Source organism: Bombus huntii, chromosome 4 (genome assembly GCF_024542735.1).
Source record: "Bombus huntii isolate Logan2020A chromosome 4, iyBomHunt1.1, whole genome shotgun sequence".
NCBI classification, from domain to species: domain Eukaryota; kingdom Metazoa; phylum Arthropoda; class Insecta; order Hymenoptera; family Apidae; genus Bombus; species Bombus huntii.
In genome coordinates, this window is record NC_066241.1 from 5,580,209 (window position 1) to 5,600,208 (window position 20,000).

A 20,000-nucleotide genomic window follows, 5' to 3' on the forward strand; every position below is an offset into this window, starting at 1 on the left:
GAGTTTTCTTTTTTAATTCTTGCGTTACTGCGGAATCTTTATTTCCTGTACCCTGTACGACACGAGATGCGCTTGGGATACTCGTTTCGAACGTATTCGTACGATCCGAAGTTCGGGAAACGATTGTTCTTCCTATTTACGTGTGTACTGTGTACCGACGTTTTAAGAATCTCGACGAAATAACTTGAAGAAACGAAGAAAGCAACGGACAGGCCATTGAAGTAAACGTTGTTGCACGGAACAAGTATATCTCTCACGAAAGAAGGAACGCGACTTGACGGCTAGGTAGTCGTATTTTAACAGCAGCGAATGTATAAATATTCAGCATATTGGTAAAGACCATCGATGTTTTCAATATTCTGCCGCGATTTTCATTTTTCCACTCTGTGGCTACCAAATACTCGTAACTTTATCCAGCGACCGCTATTTCTCTGGAAATGGAAAGCATTAGGCTATAACTTATAACCAATCTCAAGCATCAAGATACGACCATGCAAACGTTTATCTAAACACGCATTCCGCACGATCCTAAATATAACCTTCGCGCATCTCGTTAATACGTGTTCACGAACCCGATCAAGATAGCACAGCATGGTCAATGAAACACGCAACGGTTCAACGAAGCAGAACCTCGTTTCCACGCTAAGGCGCAAGAAGACGTTTCACCGAACGGTCGGCTTTTTTCTCGCTCGATTTAGTCCAACTCGTGGCTCGTTAGTTTCCACGTGTTCTCGCGTGTGTCACGGTACACGTGGAAATCGGTTGCAGGTTGAATACGGCCGGTGGGTTGTAATTACGGTAGCCGGTGGATCCGGACGCAGTTCCCACGTACAGGGGCCACGGCGCGCGGCGAATCCTGAACCGGCCGAAAAGTAAGGTCGGGCCAATATCGCGGGACCCCTGTCTCGAGGTTTTTTCCTGCGGGCGGTCAGCGGCAGGCAGGAGCGCGCAGTGCGGCGTTCCACGGTCTGGAAGGCTCGATAATTCATTGGAGAGGATCGGCGTGCGCGGTTGCGAGTGCGCTCGCGCTCACCAAGGACCGTGAGATCGTTTTCGCCGCGCGGCGAACCTCTCTTCTCTCGAATAAGAAAAAAGAAAAAGAGAAAGGTGCGCTCTCCGGCTGCAGCGGGAGCTGTGTGCAACGTGCAGAGTGACCCGGCATCTCTCTCCCCGGAGATGCCGATTCGTGCGAGAGTTTAAAAATACAAGACCGGCATTATTCGCCGGTCCGCCCACGCGTCCGCCGACGAAACTGCGCGCTCTCGCAACCGTGAGAAGAATTCGCTCGCGATCGAGAAACCTTCTCTCCTCCCTCGATCTCCCTCCTCCCCTGTGTCTACCTTCTTCCTCCTTCACCCCCTTTTACCTCCCCCTTCTTCCTCTTTTTTTTCTTTTCTTTCTCCGCTTTCTCATCTTTCGCGTGTACCTTCTTCCACTTTTGCTTCTGCTTCTGCTTCTTCTTCTTCTTCTTCTTCTTCTTCTTCCTCCTCTTCTGGTACCGAAGAAGGTTCGTTCGTTCTCTGCCTTTTTACTTACTTCGGGACCAGCCGACGCGCGCTCCTCTGCAACCTGCAACCGTAAACGCGTAGAAGGGGTCCAGGGGCTGAGAAACCCCTGGGAATCGTCGAAATAACCGGCCGATCGTATCACGGTCCATGTATCCGGTTCTACTCGTGGAAATAACAAGTTACGTCAAAGATGGATTGCGGTTACGCTGATAATTATTCGGGGATACTGGTATCTCACCGTGGCCATCGGGAACCGAACGTACGAGAAGCTTCTTTCTCGCGCCTTCTCCCCCTTTCCGCCACGTAAGTCGCGCCGTTTAAACCTACCACCGCGTGGTTTCCAGAATCGAAACTTTTTTCCATGCTTCCGTGTATGAAATTCAACGAGTGGATTTACATGTTGCATTTATCAACCGTTTATAGACTAACGATCGAATCGTTTGTAACAATAAAAATTTAGTTGCCGCGTTTCAATCGTATTTATCGAGAAAGGAAAGAAGATACCATACTCACAAGCGCAAAACTTTATTCGCTACGAATATTAATCGACTACAAATTTAAAACACTTTCGAACATAGTCCATTAGTTTGTTTATTCAAATTACTGGAAAGTTATATTTCGATGAAGAGTAGCTTTTAGTTAAAGATACGATATCTTGGAATGTTTGCTAAATCTTGTTGCGAATTCTACAAGTAGAATAATACAATGCCACAGTTACGAGACGTAGAATATATATATATTTATGCTTAATGAATCACGCTGTGGACGTATTCCAACGAAACCTCGCCAGAATTCGAAATACTTGAAACGTTCGATCGGTCGTCGATCGAAAGGAATAGGCGAGCACGAAACGAGTAACGAGCGGTGTGGTAGACGTACGTCGAAAGGTGCAGGAAACGAGCTTTGCGCGCGTTTATTTATGTACTTGGACACGCTACGCAAGAGTAAGCATCGCGATCGCAATGTCGGCCTCTATGCTCGTTGCTTTGAACATAAAGCTTAGCTCACACACGCGGATATTCGACTGCGTAGTTGGAAATACTCGCGTATTTTTATATCGAAAGAGGAAAGTCGCGCGAGTGAGGATATCGCGGTTATTTCTGTGCGTGGTCCGTTGCACGACATTTTTATTTCGTATCGGCTTCCAGCGACCGCCTCATAACGACGGAATAATGCCGACCGTATTTTTAGCCGCGCCACGGTGAAAGTTTTTCCACGATTGGGTATCGCGACGTGGTCACGCTCGCTTCTAATATATTCGAATCGACGAGATCGCCGATGGTCGAGAACCGCGTTGATCCAGTTAGTTAACCCTAACGTTTTCCTCCGTATGACTCAGAATTTTAATTACGAGTCAAATGTTGGAATAGTTTCGTCAGCCATCGTACTTACGTTTCAATAGTTCTCGCGTATCGCGCTCTTCGCGCGAGTAAAATATTTCAAAATTTGGGAAGAGAATATCCGAAGGTACGGAAACGCGAGCAAGAAGCAGAGATACCGCGGCGAAGTTAAAGAGACGTTGATCGAGTAATTAAGTTACTCGATACTGATAATTACGTCAAGTATTTTGAAGTCTTTCGAGGTACTGGTTGAATAACGAATAAAAATATCACGACGTTATTGGGTCGTTGGTTGGTAATTCATGACCTGGTTTCGGATCTTAATATTCTTGAAATCGACGGTTACAAGAGTATTACATCGCACCGTCTCGTCGTTCGCGCTTCTCCTAACCTTAATACATTCGATTATTACTTAAACGTAAAGAAGCTACGGTAGTTCTTATTCGACGAGTATCCAGAAAAGTAAGAGGATCGTTTCCATCGATCTGAATCGGGGCCTTCGATTAACATACGTACATAGTCGTTTTCGTATCTCCGTGGACGTCGAAGAAGGAAAGTCAGCGCACGTGAATCGAGCTTAACGCTTACCTGTCCGCTCGTTTCAATGGTGTACGCAGGTGCATTTTACCTCGCTGCTGGCGATACTCGGCGGAGGAGAGAGGGAAAAAAAAAATGCTGGAATTCGCTATGACGCACTCCCACGATGTAAACTAGTTTCACGGCGGGCGATATCTGTAAATAGGGAACGAGATCACTTCGAATTCGACCGGTCTCTCGTTAGCGATTCGATTATATTGCCGAGGCTTTTTGCGATTAAGGTGATCGCTCGTGGCAGCTGCTGCATACGCTCGTGATTCATCCGAAACGATTTCACTCGTCGAAGAATTTATCTCGCGTCCAATAGCTTCTTTCGATCTTTCCAGATCTAATTTCTTTTATTTCACATCCGTTTATCGAAACGAGATTGTAGTTAGCGTCCGATTAAATGAACACTCGCGAACTGAACGTACTTACGCGGACGTGAATTTCTATTCTACTGAACAAAAAATGAAAAAAATCATCGACGCGGTATAAACGAAAAATTATTAATCGGATATTTGCAACTGCGTGAAACATGCGTCATTAGGCTTCCGTTGCCATTCTTTTTCTTCTTTTCTTTTTTCTTCTGGATGGACACGACGTATGGCAAAGTCGTTCTCATCGACCCTGAAGGTTGGCACTCGGTCGTGCACAGCCTTCCACGACCGGACGCCCTTCAATTGCTCGAAAATAAGCTGATTGGTGAAACCCTGCCAGTGGCAACAACGCAAGTGTACACTGCCTGTGAACATTGTTTCACACTCAGACAGCTCTTCAGAGAAGTCAGACCTTCGACCTTACGCCTTTTAATGGGATTGATATAAATGTTGCCTCTTGTCGACCGCCAATTTTCTGGTCTTATAAATATACAGTAACTCTATGCCTGTAAATTGAAAGCCATTTGAAAGTTTTAAAGAATACGACAAAAATATGTGTTTAGCTAGAAAATCAGATACGAAATTAATTCTGCCAACACGGGAATAATCGACAACGCGCGTAATTTAAAAATCGCTCTCCTGTAAAAAATAGCAAAGAGATTTAACTTGTCGTATTATTAACCCTGTAGTCCTCGATTCCGATTATGGCGACAGATTTCAACTTTCACCTGCAGTCATGAAAAAAGAAAAAAAGAAAGAAAAACTGCAGAAATAAAGAAGAAAGAAAAGCAGTCGCTTATTATTATACGCATTCCTACGGACGAATTCGGCGGTTGTTGGGGCAGGTGCAAAGCCAGGAATGCGAACCATGCAACGGGAAGAGCAATGATTTTTTATAGCGCCTTCGAAACCGCTTTAACGGTTCCTCTCTGGTCTGAAGCGAAGCTACGCAAAAATTCGTCGGCTTCGCGCGTAAAGGAATCATCGTGGTTTTTCTGATTTCATCGGTACCACGCTCTTGATCGCTTTCGTTGCGTAACCGCACGATGTGTGCGTGTATGTAATTGATTACGTCTCGTAACTTGTTCTGAGAACAATGCCGCGAGATGCGTGAGTATAATTAAGCCATCGACTCCCGGTACTCCTCCACGCGATTCATCCGATCTGGAAGTGTCGACAAAGCTGCTACCGCGATTATTGCACCGTTGTCGTCACAGGCTACGGTTACTTTCCCAACCAGTCGTAGTCTACGCGGAATTTGAAAAAATTCAAGAATTGAGAAACCAACGCGTGGGTAATTGGATTTTTTTAGAATTTCAAAGAAATCGATCGGTGTCTTCTTTTCTACTGAAATTCTTCCTTAGAACGAAAACCTTCGTATTTTTCATCGTTGTGAAGGGTTTCATTCGCCAGCGATATGCTCGAACAATATGTTCTATCGTGATCTTTCAGAACCTAGAGCGATCAACTTGAGCATTTTTTATCAATTTCTCGATTTTATTACACAAGTGCACGGTCGATATTCGATATTCTCGAAAAACAGATTTCTCGTTACGGAAAATCATTCGCCGTAACACGATCGCGCGAATATGTAATATCAGATTCGATCTTTCAATATGCGATCGATCGACAACATACGTAATCTCGAAACTGTTTTCCCGTGAATAATAGGAAATGCGACTTGTCGCGTTTTTTCCCCCATAGTCGTCACATGCTATACCAATATAATATTGTGTACTGACACTATCTTCTACGAAGAACAGACACTTAAACAGAAATCATAAAAGAATTTATTGGTTGTTTTGAATCGACGAGATTATACCAGTACCAACTACCTGGAAAAGTATTGTTTGTTTGCATCGAGATTTGCATAATAAGGTAGCGCACACGCCGCTTCGTGCTGTGTACAAACGCGAGCCGGATACAGCGTGAGAGTGTCGAAGGAATGCTCGCGAAGAACCGGGACACATCGCGCGAGTAACATTACGAATTGAACTTTAATCGACGTTCCTGCCGGGCAGAAATTTATTCCGACGCGAAAGGAATACCATCGAAAGTCGAGAGCCGAGGAAAATCGATTCGTGCGCGTATTATGGAACACTATAACTAACAATAAGCTGAAATATCGTGACCATTATCGTAACTCTTTCCTCTCGCTAATACCACTACGTATAATACACTAACTTTTATTAATATTCCGATGCCACGGTGGCACCGTATACGAGAAATTATTGCGTTTTGTATATTTATCGGTATTTATCCTATATTTATTAATACATAAAAATATAAAATAAAGAATATAAATAATAAAAATAGAAATATCTAGAAACGGTTCATCAGGATCAAAGAATCTACCGAAAGAAATGAATTTATTTCGTTTCTATTTCGCCCGATGTTATTAGCCAGCGAACGATCAAATTTAACGGATATGCCAAGCGCGTACGAAATATCGTCGCAATTGTCAATCGGTTACCGTACGATCGATATGTTATTGTATATCATTCGATTCTGGTCCCGTGATTTATACGTCGCGACCACAGCGTTCGTCGTCGTTGGGACGAGAGTGAATATTCATGACAGCAGTTATGGTAACACAATTAGTTCCATTAAACCAGCCGACCGAGGGCATTACTGGAAACAATTAAGTCATCTAAGTATGCTAACCTACGGTTCACAACGACCGCCGGCCGCTCTCCCGTGACATCGTTCAATTATTGTAATTCAATATCGTATGACGAAAGATGGCAGGCCTTGTAATACGTGTTGCATAACGCTTATGATGATTACGCGAAACAACCATAAATTTGCATATTCCATCGTTGGAGTTTGACGTTTGATGTGGTAATCCGATAAAAACGGGTTTACAATTAAATGAAATTCCTTGTTGGATTCTTATTTTAGATCAGTTATAAATTTGTGTGTTCCATCGATTGAATTAAAAAGTTGTGAAATAATCTTCGAAAAATGTGACTTATATTTTTGCCTCGCGATCTTCGACATGACATAATCGCCGATTTAATAGAATCTCTTCGCTCGATGTTCGTTTCAGATCAACAATGATCCGAACATGTTGCCAAACGTAAAGCTGGTGATGCGATGGAGCGACACGAGGGGAGAAACCGTGGAAGCCACCAAGGCAATGATCGATATGATCTGCGACGGGGTTGCAGCCTTCTTTGGACCAGAAGGCTCGTGCTACGTTGAAGCCATAGTCGCTCAGTCCCGCAACATACCCATGATTAGTTATGTAAGTACTTCTAACGCTATTTAAGACAACGCTTACTCTGCAAACTGTCTCAACGAAACTGGATTTTCGTTCGACGGTTCGTTAATTCCACGCTTAGTCTAGACAGCAGACGTTTCGATAGCTCAGCTTTTTTTTTTTATATATCCTACATAGATGTACTCGAACAAATCGATACTTATCTTGAAAAATATTTAAGTATTACGTCAGATCGTAAGATACAACGTGTCCAATTTTGTTATATTAATTTTCTAACGTTCTAATTTCAACGTTTTAATCTTTTTATACGTCATTTCATACATTGTTGGAAAACTGCGAATTTCCTGTACGTATGATCCCAACTTTTCAACTGTTACCGAAAGAAACAAGTAAAAGAAAATTCAACCATTTTTTTAAACGATATACAGTATGATTCGCAAAAATATTAGAATATTCATTAAGATAAGAAGTTTCGGAAATCGATGTAACAAAATCGGACACACTCATACACACACATGATTTTTGTAGAAAAAAAGAAAGAAATCTAGCAGTGTTCGACTAAGTTTCAACCACATCTATGATCCTCGAGAATTGCATCCCTCTTATAAACGCATCTATACTTCGTTCTTAGTTCCTTTCTCACTCCAAAAATTTCATTCATTATTTTCTCATCTACCTGTCAAATATTCCGCCGATACTAAAATAACTCAACGATCCGAAGAATAGCAGCAGTCGCCCTAAAACTACCTAAGAATCCTTTTGATGTCACGTTAGTCGATCTTTTCCTGATCGCGGGTGTAGGTCTAAAAGGTTTCTTCGTTCAAAGGCGTGAGAACGCGGTAAAAGAGTAGAGTGCGGGGTTGTAAGGTGACGAGGAGGAAGGTAGCGTCGAAGTTGTCGAAGAGGTAGTGGTGGTTAACGAAGATGCGGGGGAGGCGGATGTCCGCCGACAAATTGAACACCCGCGGCGTGACAATATAATTACGGGTTGCTTCCGCGCGCAGCTGTGTGCGTTTCGAAGCTTTCGTCCGTGCGACGTTAGGAACACGCGATGCCAGCCTGCGCTTCGGGGCTTCGATCGACCGCCTGAAAAATTAGCATCCTGCCTTCCTCTTGGACCCTCCGCCATGCTTCTTCATCCTGTTTTTCGTTTTACAGTATATAAGATCGCTCTCGCGTCGAAACTTACCGAAAGCTTTTTCTAACCGAGTACTGTCGGCGGTAAAGACGTAAAGATAGTGGTAATTTTACCATATGTAATCCGGCCTGATGAACTATCTTACTCTGATTTTTCGTTATCGTCCTTGCTTCAGATAGCTCGGGAGTGAAACTGAGAGAACTGCAAAGACTGGAAGTCACTTTTCTCCGCGTTTTGATATAAACTCCGAGATAACTCGCAATATGAAATAAAAAACAGCAGATCGATTCCCATGTACTAAAAAAAAAAAAAAAAAAAAAAAAACAAAAAGAAAAATACCCTTAGTATTCGATCATTTGTCTTGATTTAAAATTCGAAGGAGGAAAGTACGGAAATTAGATGGAATTAGATTTAGAGAGCAGCTGCATCTGGCTTCGAGTTACATCCTGCCTATTAAGGTCTAATGGGAATTCTATCATCGTTTCGCTTCATAGTTTCGAACGGGTCTTTTGTAACTCCATGGTACTTAAGATCGAGCCACGTTAGTCCTAGGTTGAGCCTTGAACTATGGCTATCGAAGCTATCTTAGGTCCGAGTTATCTGGAGCCCGAGATATCTTAAACCATAGATTAACCTAGGTCCGAGGCTCGTAACGCAGTCGCCTGAACAGGATCTAGAAACGCATCGATCACCAGGCAAACCGAATCGAACCGGTTATACCCGATCGGGGTGGACACAAAGCGCGTGCATTCGATTCGGTGCCCCCGATCGAAGCCTTCGTGTCTTCCTACTTCGAATCACCTCCATCATAGTCTCGTTCGCGGTTTTTGACCGAGCACGAGCTCACGATCGACTTAAATCATCTTGACTCTGAGCTATTCTAGGCTCCAACAGTCGTAAGATTAGACCTCTGATCCCAGTTAAAATACTTGGTGGCGGATGACGAATGACCGATAGGCTTGCGTTATAAAACTCTAAGTAGTACACTTTTTTTCTGGAATTTAACACTGCGTCGACCAATGTGCACCGGCGCATCACGAGCGTCAACTATCAATGCCAAATATATGAGAACCGTAACGAGAAACGTAAGAGAGAAACATAACGAGTCTGTATATTTGTTGACTTTCGTCGATAGTGTTACTTATTCTTCTGGTTTCTTATGCTAATTATGGATACGGAATTTCCATGCACGTGGATCTAAGGAGGATCTTGTAATCGTTTGGAGCCTATTTGCCTTGATGTTACGAGTCCAGCTGTTTAACGATGTTGTTGACATCGTTGAGAACCAGCCTGGCCATCGTATCAGCTGCTCGTGCGATGCCACTTGAATTCTTCTTTTGATCTTCTCTTTTTTCGATTCGCCTTTTCTACACAGACTTGTCGAACCACGATCAAAGTTCTACGACGAGGTAGGGGAATTTATTACGCAACTCGATCGTAGACTAACTAACTAGACGTTTCAAATATCTTCTACCAGATATCGTATCTTTCTGTCTTCTTTAAGACCCAAAAAAAGAAATATAATAAATATTACAGATTTATTTCGTAGAGCGTACCACGGTGACAGATACGTTGGTCGCCACATAAATAATCGATTTGAAAAGATAGAAGAGAAGTTAGATTACAGCGGCGTCGCGGTAGCGCCATTATGTCACCATGTTGTACTCTTTTAACATCCGGACCCATCGAAAAATTCGCCACCGACGATCATTCATGGAAGAAACGATCAGGAAACGAGTGCTTGAAAATGTGCGGTGCGTCCGCCAGTAGCAATTTATAAAAACACATGTCACGGATCCGCGTCTATTTTTAACCGGCTGATCGGTTAACCCGTCTGCTTGTACGCCTCGTTAATCGTCTGGAATCGTCCTCAGACCAGTCGTTTCCATGGAATTCGCCAGTCGAAAAGTAGCACGTTGGAACGAATTCGACGGGTCATTTCTGGTGTCCCACCTTTTGGGTAATATTCCGATCCCCTTCTCGATTAAAACACCGTTCACCATTGGCAGAAACAAAAAGAATCCTCTCCGTCGATGCTCCGTAGTTTTTCGACTCCAAAACGAAATTTTTGTACCGTGCCTTGTCTTCCAGTTACAATATGTTTACGAACTGAGGAAGAAATTACAGAATCTTCAAGTAGCTGGTGAATTTTCGTGAAAGTGTCCCCGATGTCTCCTGCGCGAATGGAGCTGAATAATTCACGGAAAAATCAATCCGACGATGTACTGTTATTAACACGCAATCCAAGGCAGGAATGTTTAATGGAAAATTTTCAGAATCTCAAGATACGTCGTGATCGTGTCACGATGTACGGTTCTCTTCTCGCAAATTTAAATTTAACTCACGCGACTCGATTACGCGACGCTTCGAGAGGAATTAAAGAGCTACAGGACAGCCACGGCGGAGACAAAGAAAAATGTAATTGTTACGAAAGGAATGGACGGTTTTGGACGATAGGAATAGACAAAGCAACGATCGTGCTACATCATCGACGAACTGAATCGTAGGAATAGTTTTCCTACTTGAAGACTTGGTGTAGCATCTTGCAGGAGTTCGATGGTATTCATCGTTACATCGAGACATCAAGACAGGTTAATCCATATTTTTCCTGAACGAGACTTTTATAGCGTTAATTTATTAACCATAAGCTATTAACGATACAAAAGCGAAGGAAATAGGATGTTACATCGAATATTTTGCGTTCACATCTATTTTAAAAGTCAGCTAAATTACACGGTTCGTTGTTAACGATTAATTCGCACGGATGAAACGATAGAATCTTTTCCGAGATATTATCATTTCGCATTGAGAGATCTTACCAACTATTATAATAGTAATGAGGTGTATATGTGTTACAGTCGTCGTGATAGTGCTACACTCCGTTGGGCAGAGATAGGTTCTGCTGCGAGTGTACCGCGCTTCTCTTCTCATTTTAAATGCCGTTGGAAAGAAAAATCGGACTACGGTCGCTGGGATTTGATCCCGGGTGCCAAAACGTTCGTAACCTAAGACGCTAACCATTGCGCTGCTGTGGTCCGACACTAGTTGGTGTCGTCCGGTGGTATTTTGCTGTCGAGTGCCGCCACAGTAATATCGACGCTGTTTTTATTGTGAATTCAGCCACTTTTAGTCACTGGTAACGTGACGCTGTAGCAATAACAAAGCTCCGAGAGTATCCCTATGAACTAGCAGTTCCGAGTATTGCTTTACACGCGTTTTCAACCGTTTAAACTGTTTAAAGCGAGAAAAGCTGAAGAGCGTTTTCTCGATAGAAGCTGTAAGGACGCGTTCGAGGACTCTCTCGCATCATTGTACCGATTCGAATATGAGAAAGTGGTACGCGAACGTAAAAAGACCTCCAGACTAATTTATGTTAATCGGAGGTCGTAAGAAAATGAAACGGCCACGTGAGAACGGTCGCGCCCGTTTTGCCGAACGAGGAAAGGGATCGAAGGAAGTTGGCTTGCTGATAGCGAGTACGGTATTCTTTGTGCGGTAGTGGCTGGATAAATGGCCACAGGACGTGACCTTATCTGATCGATTATCAAGGGAGGTATATTTCTAGAAAATCTCTCTTCTCCGCTGAATATGAATTCGTTTATTTTACATATTTACGTAATAGCCCTCTTACACAATAATTTACCAACTAATAATACCAATGAATCGACAAATGACAATTTATAGGTTATAAATTTCTCCTCCATGATTTTACATTTAAGGAGATAATCGACTAATTTACAAATTGCATTAGTTGAATCGCGCAAAAGAATCCAACAATCAAAATTTATTAATACCGATGACACGTAAAATTTCCTTTATAATACGAATTGAATCGTTGGAAAGGAACCGAAGGATCACGAATTATCGTACTCCTTTCGTTCGTCGATTCGAGCGTAGATCGGCCCTTGTCTCGCGTCCAGCGCGAGGGACGAACCGCGTACGAACATAAAGAGAAGCACGGGTTCTCGTTACTTTCACCTAGTTTCACTCGTTAGCGAGCCGAATGGAATCAGCCGCGAGACCAGAGGACCTCGTCTCTCGCTCGCACGCACCTCGTTCAATTTCGACGAGGCTCGCGCGTTTTCCTTCCGCCGGATGTTTACCGGCGCTCGCGTGTACGAACTTCCGTTGGCTTATTTTCTGCCTGGCGGCGAAGTATCCGCCGCGTCGCGCGGCTATTTCTGGAGCCGACCAGCGCGAAAAACGTGCCGCTCCCACGCGTCGCTTTGTGATCGTCGCCCTCTTGAAAACTGCAAGCTTCTGCGACATATGACTCGCCAGATCTCTCACCTTCTTTTTCTTCTGTTTCTTTTTCCGACTTTGCCCGCGACCTCTTCGCAGATGGAACGTAACGTCTCATGGCGGATAAAAACGTTATTTATAGTTTATAAATGAACGTTGGCTGGAATTGCGATCGTTTTTCTTGATTTTTAATTCCGAGCCATGAACTTTTGTCTGTATTTCTTTAGATCGTACAGCATACTGCAAGTCTATTTTTCTTTATTTCTTAATTTTCGACAGTTCGTTAGGTTGTCACGAATAGTAAGTAATAATAATCGTTTTTCGAACGTTGACGTAACAGTTGTCTGCAATTCGACGATTATCCTCCGACGAAAATACCATTCTGTCTTGTATTCTCAAGGATTGAAAAATAATTAAACGAATTTTAAATATATTTAAATAAACGAGCGTTGGAATAGAATTGGCGGAAGCGCGATAGTCGATGGGAAGTGAGAAACGAACGACACCAAAGGGGATCGCCAAGGTTCAAGAACGCAATTGGAAACCGGCATTCTTGCTATTCGATCTATCGGTTAAAGGTACATGGACGGACTAATCAATCCATTATCCACTTTTCCCCTATTCACGTATCACCAAAGCGAAATACCACGTGTCCGTGTCAAAGCCAGCCGACTTATCAACGCCTCATCGCTCGTTCAACCTATCGATCTCAACATTCCCGAGGCTGCAGCTGGAATTTTAAAGATCATAGCCCGCATAGTTGCGTTTCCCGCCTAGCTAAGCACAGAAACCAATCCACACGCGAATAATTCAAGAATCCTCCGAGCTCTGAACTCTCTCCTAGCGCATTCCTGCATACAAAATAGCCAACCACCGATACAATGAAGGAAAATACAAATCGTTGAAAGTCCTGCACGTCTGTTCGTCGAAACGAAAGCTTCGCAGGTGAACCCGCTTAACGTAGACCACCCCGTAACCAAACGTCTGACCATTTAAGCGAATAGCCGTAGGTGGACCACAGAGGCTGTAACAACCCGCCTATGCCACGACTCGACATCTCGTAACCAGAGTGTATATGCGGGTATCACGATCCAGTGGGAACTTTCGATAAGCGCGCCGACTCGCTCTCTCGTATGCTCGATCCTCTCGACTCGGTCAGCACGCTGCTCCACCACGCACACGCATGCACACGCGGGTCACTGCATCGAGGTTGGTGCAACCACCTGTTGATTGCACCGGCCACCGAGTCGATGACGTCTCCGCGGATCGGAAAATTGTCGGCACGACGCGCTCTCGTGTATACATCTTGCGGCTAGACGCACGCTCGGGTATAACTACTTTCAAAAGAAAATTTAAGACTTACGGAAGCTTTGCGAAAGATTCAAGGCTTGGCCGAGTCGAAAAAACCGGCAATTTGAAAGATTTCTAAATCGATAAATTTAGAATTTAGAAAGATTCGCGTGTTGAAAGATGGAATATTCGAAAGCTTTCCAAATCGAATATTCGAAAGATTTCCAAGTTTGGAAGGTTTCTGGATAGAAGAGGTTAAAGTTACATACTGCGAAACGAAATTGGTTGATTCCAGCGTTCTAGTTTCATTGCTAAAATTCTTAGTTTTACTATTAGAATGTACGACTTCGCTCGACGAGATTGATCAGTTTCGCTTCCGCGTTGCTTAACCGATACTTGACGATCGTTCGGCAGATTTCACGCGATTGAATACAGTTTCGTGAAATAATTTAATAATTGCGAAACATCATAGTTCGTATCGTGTTCTAGATCAACCAGCACCGTGATCACTCGCAAACGTCCTCTATGCTCGTAAAGTATCGTTCAGCGAGATTGGCGAGAAATTCGAACGGTATCGATCCATTGAGATTGTAAACTAGAATGAAACGAAGGAGAGTGGCGCGAGTTATCGCGACACCGTGGTAGAATCTCTGGCCAAGATTGCCGGCAATTTCGCGCGCGATATTCCCCGAGGGACCGCGTAAACGCCTCCACGTCGAATTACCCTTTCAGACCTTGCGTAACTCGATTTGAAGCGTTCGCTCGGCATGCGAGACTCGGCTGAAACCCGAGAGTTCGCCGTTGGTGACAATGTTCCTTTGAGCGGCCAAGAAATCGCCGTAAACTCCTATTACCGCGTACGTAGAAACTGTACAGCGAGCCGTGTCCATAGCTACGGCGATCTCCCCGCCGTAACCTATAACGCGCGTCTTTCTCTCCTTCTCGCTTTTGGCTCGCTTTTACGCGAAATTTCCAATTCAAATGGCGCGTTCACAATGATGATAAAGTGTCGTGTGACGCCACCAAGTAAATAACACGAATTACAGATATAAATTCCACGTGTCTCGTCGTGCTAGAAGCAAGAGCTCGCCCGAGGTGGTAAGCACGCACGATCGCGCAGTAACGTCTAAATCCCTTAACGCTCTTATCTTTTGCAAATTTACGACGAATATACACATACAAAGGATATCGCTAACAAGACGAATCTATGTTAGATATGCGCTCAAATTCTTGTAGTCTTTGAAAAATTTGATTTCTTAAGCGACAGTTTTTCCAGCCACGCGATAAACTACGTATCCTCCAACATTATGTACAACCACTTCGTAATGTTCTTAATCTTTTGTTCGAAGAAACTCTTGTGGTTCTGGCGCAAACCGATATTCGAGTAATTTTTGTCGTTCCATATCATCGTGGAAGTCCTCGATTTAAAAGATATTTTGAAGAGGACCGTCGAAACGAACGAAACGTATGTTGGGGAATTTCCTATCTGAGGTTCCGAACAAACATCTTTGTTAAATTCGCTACGTATCCGAATTGAATAAGCCGCCACGTGGCGAAAGAAGAGGTTTCTGCTTGCTCGGTCCTGCGTGCCACAGGCGCAAGCGCTAAGGCAATTGATCCAAATAATTCGCAGGTGATGCGGTTGGGAGGTGGTTTTGATAAAAACGGATCAAGTCGTAACGATGCCGCGGGAATAAAAATCCGCGACGAGTAACCGGAACCACGCGATAGAGCTTCGCCGCGAAAGGAGCAATATTATTCCATCGATGCCGTATTTGCATGAAAACTGCTGATTCCCCTGACCTTCGCGTTCTATTTATAGCCGAGCCTGTTGATGCCCCACGCACTCGAACGCTTACCTGGTCCGGCTCACCGGTGTCCTACCACGTCCAACTGACACGCGTCCACTTTTCTATCGGTAACTTCCAGAAATCGAGTGACACGATTTAACTCGATGGAATTAAGACGAAAGACAGAAAGCTCTTTCGGACGCATTAGCTTAATGTTCGTTATCTCAGCGATTCGATATTTTGGTAGGCAAATTCAATTTAGATTACATTAGGTACTTCGTTAAACCTTATCGAACCGATAGGTGTGCACGTTTCTATTCCTAACTTCCACGAATGAGACGATAGACCGAGTTTATTATTAACTTCTCGTTTGATATAAGATACCGCGTATAGTTCCCATTGATTTATTATCTGCAGACTTCTTCGTAGAGACATTTTTAGAGACACGTTGTACTATGTACATTCGGCGTTTTATCAGAGAAACATCATATTGACGGGAATGTCGAAGAACGATAATATTTTGGCAACGATTCAGCCACGGAACAATATGTGGCGCCGGAATATGCGAGTTTCTCGAGACCCACGTATCGAAAGTTTCGTTTGAAATTAACTAATAGTACGGTCCAAAAATCTGTCATCACGAACGAGAGGTATGTTGAAACGGTATCTAGATTTTGCTAATAGCCCAAAGAGTCTATATCGTAATTTATAGCGTTTCTAAGGTACGCGTTTCGTTTCATCGCACAAAAGCCAACTGGTCTGCCAGTCACTACTTTCGACTCCTCCTCCGTTCTTTTCCATTGCTACGCTAGCACTCTGTACTCACACTCGCGCAATTTCTCCACTGGTACAACGGTAAGAACTTGTGTCATAGGCGACACGTGTGTGCCGTAAACAAGAATTGGACACGGTGACGATTTTGGCCATGCTGTCTGGCGATCTACCCGCCTCTGAATCTCGGGATCGTCGCTCCTTTCCGAGATTCCCCTGACGCGTAGGCGTAAAATAGCATTGCGATACTTTCATCTTGTGCAATAACGACGTAATAATAGCGCTTCTGCGGTGGCTATCGGTACGGTAATAGCGGACTGTGCACTTCTTTGGCGTCGCGTATGCATTATTTATACAGCGCGCGAGTCGCGTACACGCGGCCACCGGTAAAAACTTGATCGTGTGGTTTCGATCCGCGAATCGAAAAGGGAAAGAGATAAAAGTAGACGTAGAAGCAGAAGAGAAGAAACTAATAGAAACGTCGTAACGCGGCGGCGATACGCGTGCACCAATCGTGTTCCATCGGCGCGAGAAGGGAACGATTATGTTAGAATCGTTCTCGGCCATTTCCTCGTCTCCTCGACACCGACCCACATTATATCTCTGTTTCGAGTGACGTTACGTGATTTCCACGATGAAGTAATCGCCAGGCTATCTTTAGCCAACGCTTTGTCGACCAACTATGATCGACGATTTCTCGTTGCGAGTACGCCTCTCTAGGCCGTACATGTTGCATCGCGCCGCCATTCTTGCCATTGTTCCTTCGAGATTTATGGGAAACCTGTAGCACACAACCGTGTATTTAAGATTCTAAGTCCGTAACTTCATAACGAACAGACGATGTTCAGAACGTACGATGAACAGAAATAGAATAGAAAAGTTGAAACGGATTAACGATAAGACAAGATCTCTCCCTTTTTCCCGAGTTTGGCCCGTGAATGATTAAAAACGTACACGCTATGCGATATTATCCCTCGTCTCGACTAACAACGGTAACATGGAAAATCAAACTCTTCCACGGCTGTCATACAGTCTGCTGTCCGCCGCAGTCTGAACACTGTACACGACGTTGGTTCAGACTTCGTGCATCGTACCGCTCGGGACAATATCCGCGGGCAATGGTCTTTGTTTGTCAACCGTTGCTATTTAATTGCTACTGCCAAAAGATTAGATGGTAGAGTACAAATAACGAGGTCCGAAATACGATCTTAGACGCGTCGACTTTATCCCGTACGTTTATCCATCGAGAAACCATCGGTGGCAAATGGTCGATCGGTTGTTGCGTGATTTTCTGTATCGAAGCGTGCAGCAGCGTGCATCGCAGAATCCGTGTGGCGTGCAGCACACAGACGGCTTAAATACACGCTATCTTTAGCAAGGGAGTAACGCGGACGAGCTGAACAGAGCGTGAGAATACCGGTTCCGCGCGAAACGATACGATTTGTTTGCTACATTATCGCCGAGTTAAATATATCGCGATAGCGTGAGGAATTTACGAGCGACCGGACGCGCCACTGGCTGAGGAGAGTCCCGTCGTCGATCGGCCCGCGAGAATATAAACGTCCTCCTGATATTACGTAAAATTAACCTGGTGCATGCACGCGCATACATGCACTGATTATCTTCTTATCCTTTTTATCGAGAAAATACGTGCACGCGCCTCGATTAGCCGCCCGCAAGGCCCAAGCTTATTACGCAACGCTAATGCAGATGATATAACGTTGAGAAATTCATCGATAATACTGTATTCGTCGCTCAGACATTCGACGATGATTTGTGGCCAATGAAATTATTTTATATTCAGAAAGAATGCGACTTATTTTTATATCCCCCTATCGATAATCTAAAAAGATTGTCGATAATTGTCTTGATCTATCGTCTGTTCGACGATGTACGAGCTATTTATTCGTGGTTTACGGAAGTGATTATTTTCTATTCAGAATTATTTGTTTGCAACTCGTTCTATGTATTTGTGGTAATAGATGTAATCGAAGATCGCAGAAGAAGAACATGACGAGTATTTTTATCTCGATCTTTTCATTTCGATGCTATTTTAGTGGAGAAACAAACGTAGTTTAATATAAAACAGCGAATAAGGCGAACAGTTTGGTCAAAAGATGTACAACTGTTAGCAACGAATGACAAATCTGCAGTCTCCTATTAGAATTATAGCGCTGTATCTCGTTAGATAACTGATACTTCTAAAGATATAGAAGAAGTTTTTTCGTCTGTAACGAAGCAGAGTTTGCTGTTCACGGAGACTGGCTCTAATTTACAGTGTCAAGTTCATGGTATCCTGTCGAGGTTTTAAGAAAGACTAATGGATAATTCCCCCTTGAAACGAGAGTGCCCCGCACACTCTCCGAGAATCCAGCTCAAACATGTCTCACTGTGTTAACCCTGTTCCGTTCTTTCGGTCATTTCTCCTATTCCTTGGAAATTTCTCCAATACGAGCGATCCGTAAAAGCGTCGTTGCAATTTGATTCTTAAAATATTAAATTCCTTTTTGTTCTTAAATTAAAGAAATTCTGGACAGAAGGGAAGAAGAAATTCTCGTCTGAAAGGGACGTTCGTTGGCGGAGGCAATAGGTCGACAACGAGCATAGTTTTCCGATAAATGGGTCAATTGGTTTTTACATAACGTGGATTGGAACGAAAGCTCGCGGGATTAAAGTCGATCGGAGATCGAGTTGCAACCAGAGTATGCATAAGTGCATTACGGACACGCGGTTTGAAATGGTCCGTGCGGTGTTCAGAATTAGAGAGAAGGCATCGGGGAACGATCCATTCATCACGGCCAGAGGAGAAACACAACGCGGTCGTTTTTACTGGAGTAGGCTCTATTTTTAGCGGGCGGGAATAAAAGAGCGAATAGAGTGTGAGAAGAGAAAAAAGAAAAAAATACTGGTTTCGCAGGCACGTCGGTGGCTGGCTGGTTGCTCGTTTGCTCCGTCATTGGCGGCTCGTGTCCGCTCTCGAACAGCAGGAAGAAAGAGCGAGAGAGAGAGAGAGAGAGAGAGAGAACGGGCTCGTAACGTAATATCGCGTCAACAGGATTAATTAATATTTACGCAGAAATCCCTTCGCGAAGTTGAGTCGCTTTCCCATCGAACCGTGCAGAAACTGGTTCATTTTCTAATCCGTATTTCGATCTAGAATTTTTCTTCTTTATTTTTCCCCTACAGCTCGTCGAATGTTTTGAAATTTAAATGGTCGATGGAAGGAAGAAAGAACGGGGGAGTAGACTCGTATTATCGGTGCATGAATCGTTCGTTTATCGATCGGTATGTCGAATATTTTATGAAAATCGCGATAACTTGTAATAGGACTGTCGCCGATAATGGAGGATGTCGTCCATGATGATATCGAATCCCACCTAAGACATTCTAGTTTTCCCGATTGTGTACCATGTGATTCACGGCACACGCTCCGATCGAACGTGACTAACGTGTTTTTTAACCTTGGCTGCGACTCGCTGTCAGCGTTCAAGGATCGCTGTTCGAATTAGCCGCCGACGACGAAGTGCCGCGAGAACCGCTTGGACCAATTCGTGGCCTAATATTAGCGCTGAGAATTCGTCCATCGAATGATTTATTTGCTTATTACGTTGCGAACATCGTTTTACATATTCATCTTACTGCAGTATCGATCGATTTGTAATATATAAAACGAAAAAAAAAAAAAAAAAAGAGAAAGATAGTATACAATCAACGATATAACAAAGACAAGAATGTCGAAACG

At 43.7% G+C, this 20,000-nt stretch overlaps 1 protein-coding gene across 3 annotated transcripts in view; it reads left to right on the forward strand.

Annotated features, from left to right (window-relative positions):
- Positions 1-20,000, forward strand: part of LOC126864513 (receptor-type guanylate cyclase Gyc76C-like) — a 100,589-nt gene that overhangs the window by 58,203 nt on the left and 22,386 nt on the right. For all 3 annotated transcript variants that reach the window (XM_050615929.1, XM_050615928.1, XM_050615930.1), the window contains one exon: positions 6,854-7,051. In XM_050615929.1, the coding sequence (XP_050471886.1) occupies positions 6,854-7,051 (198 nt within the window). The remainder of the gene's footprint in view (positions 1-6,853; positions 7,052-20,000) is intronic.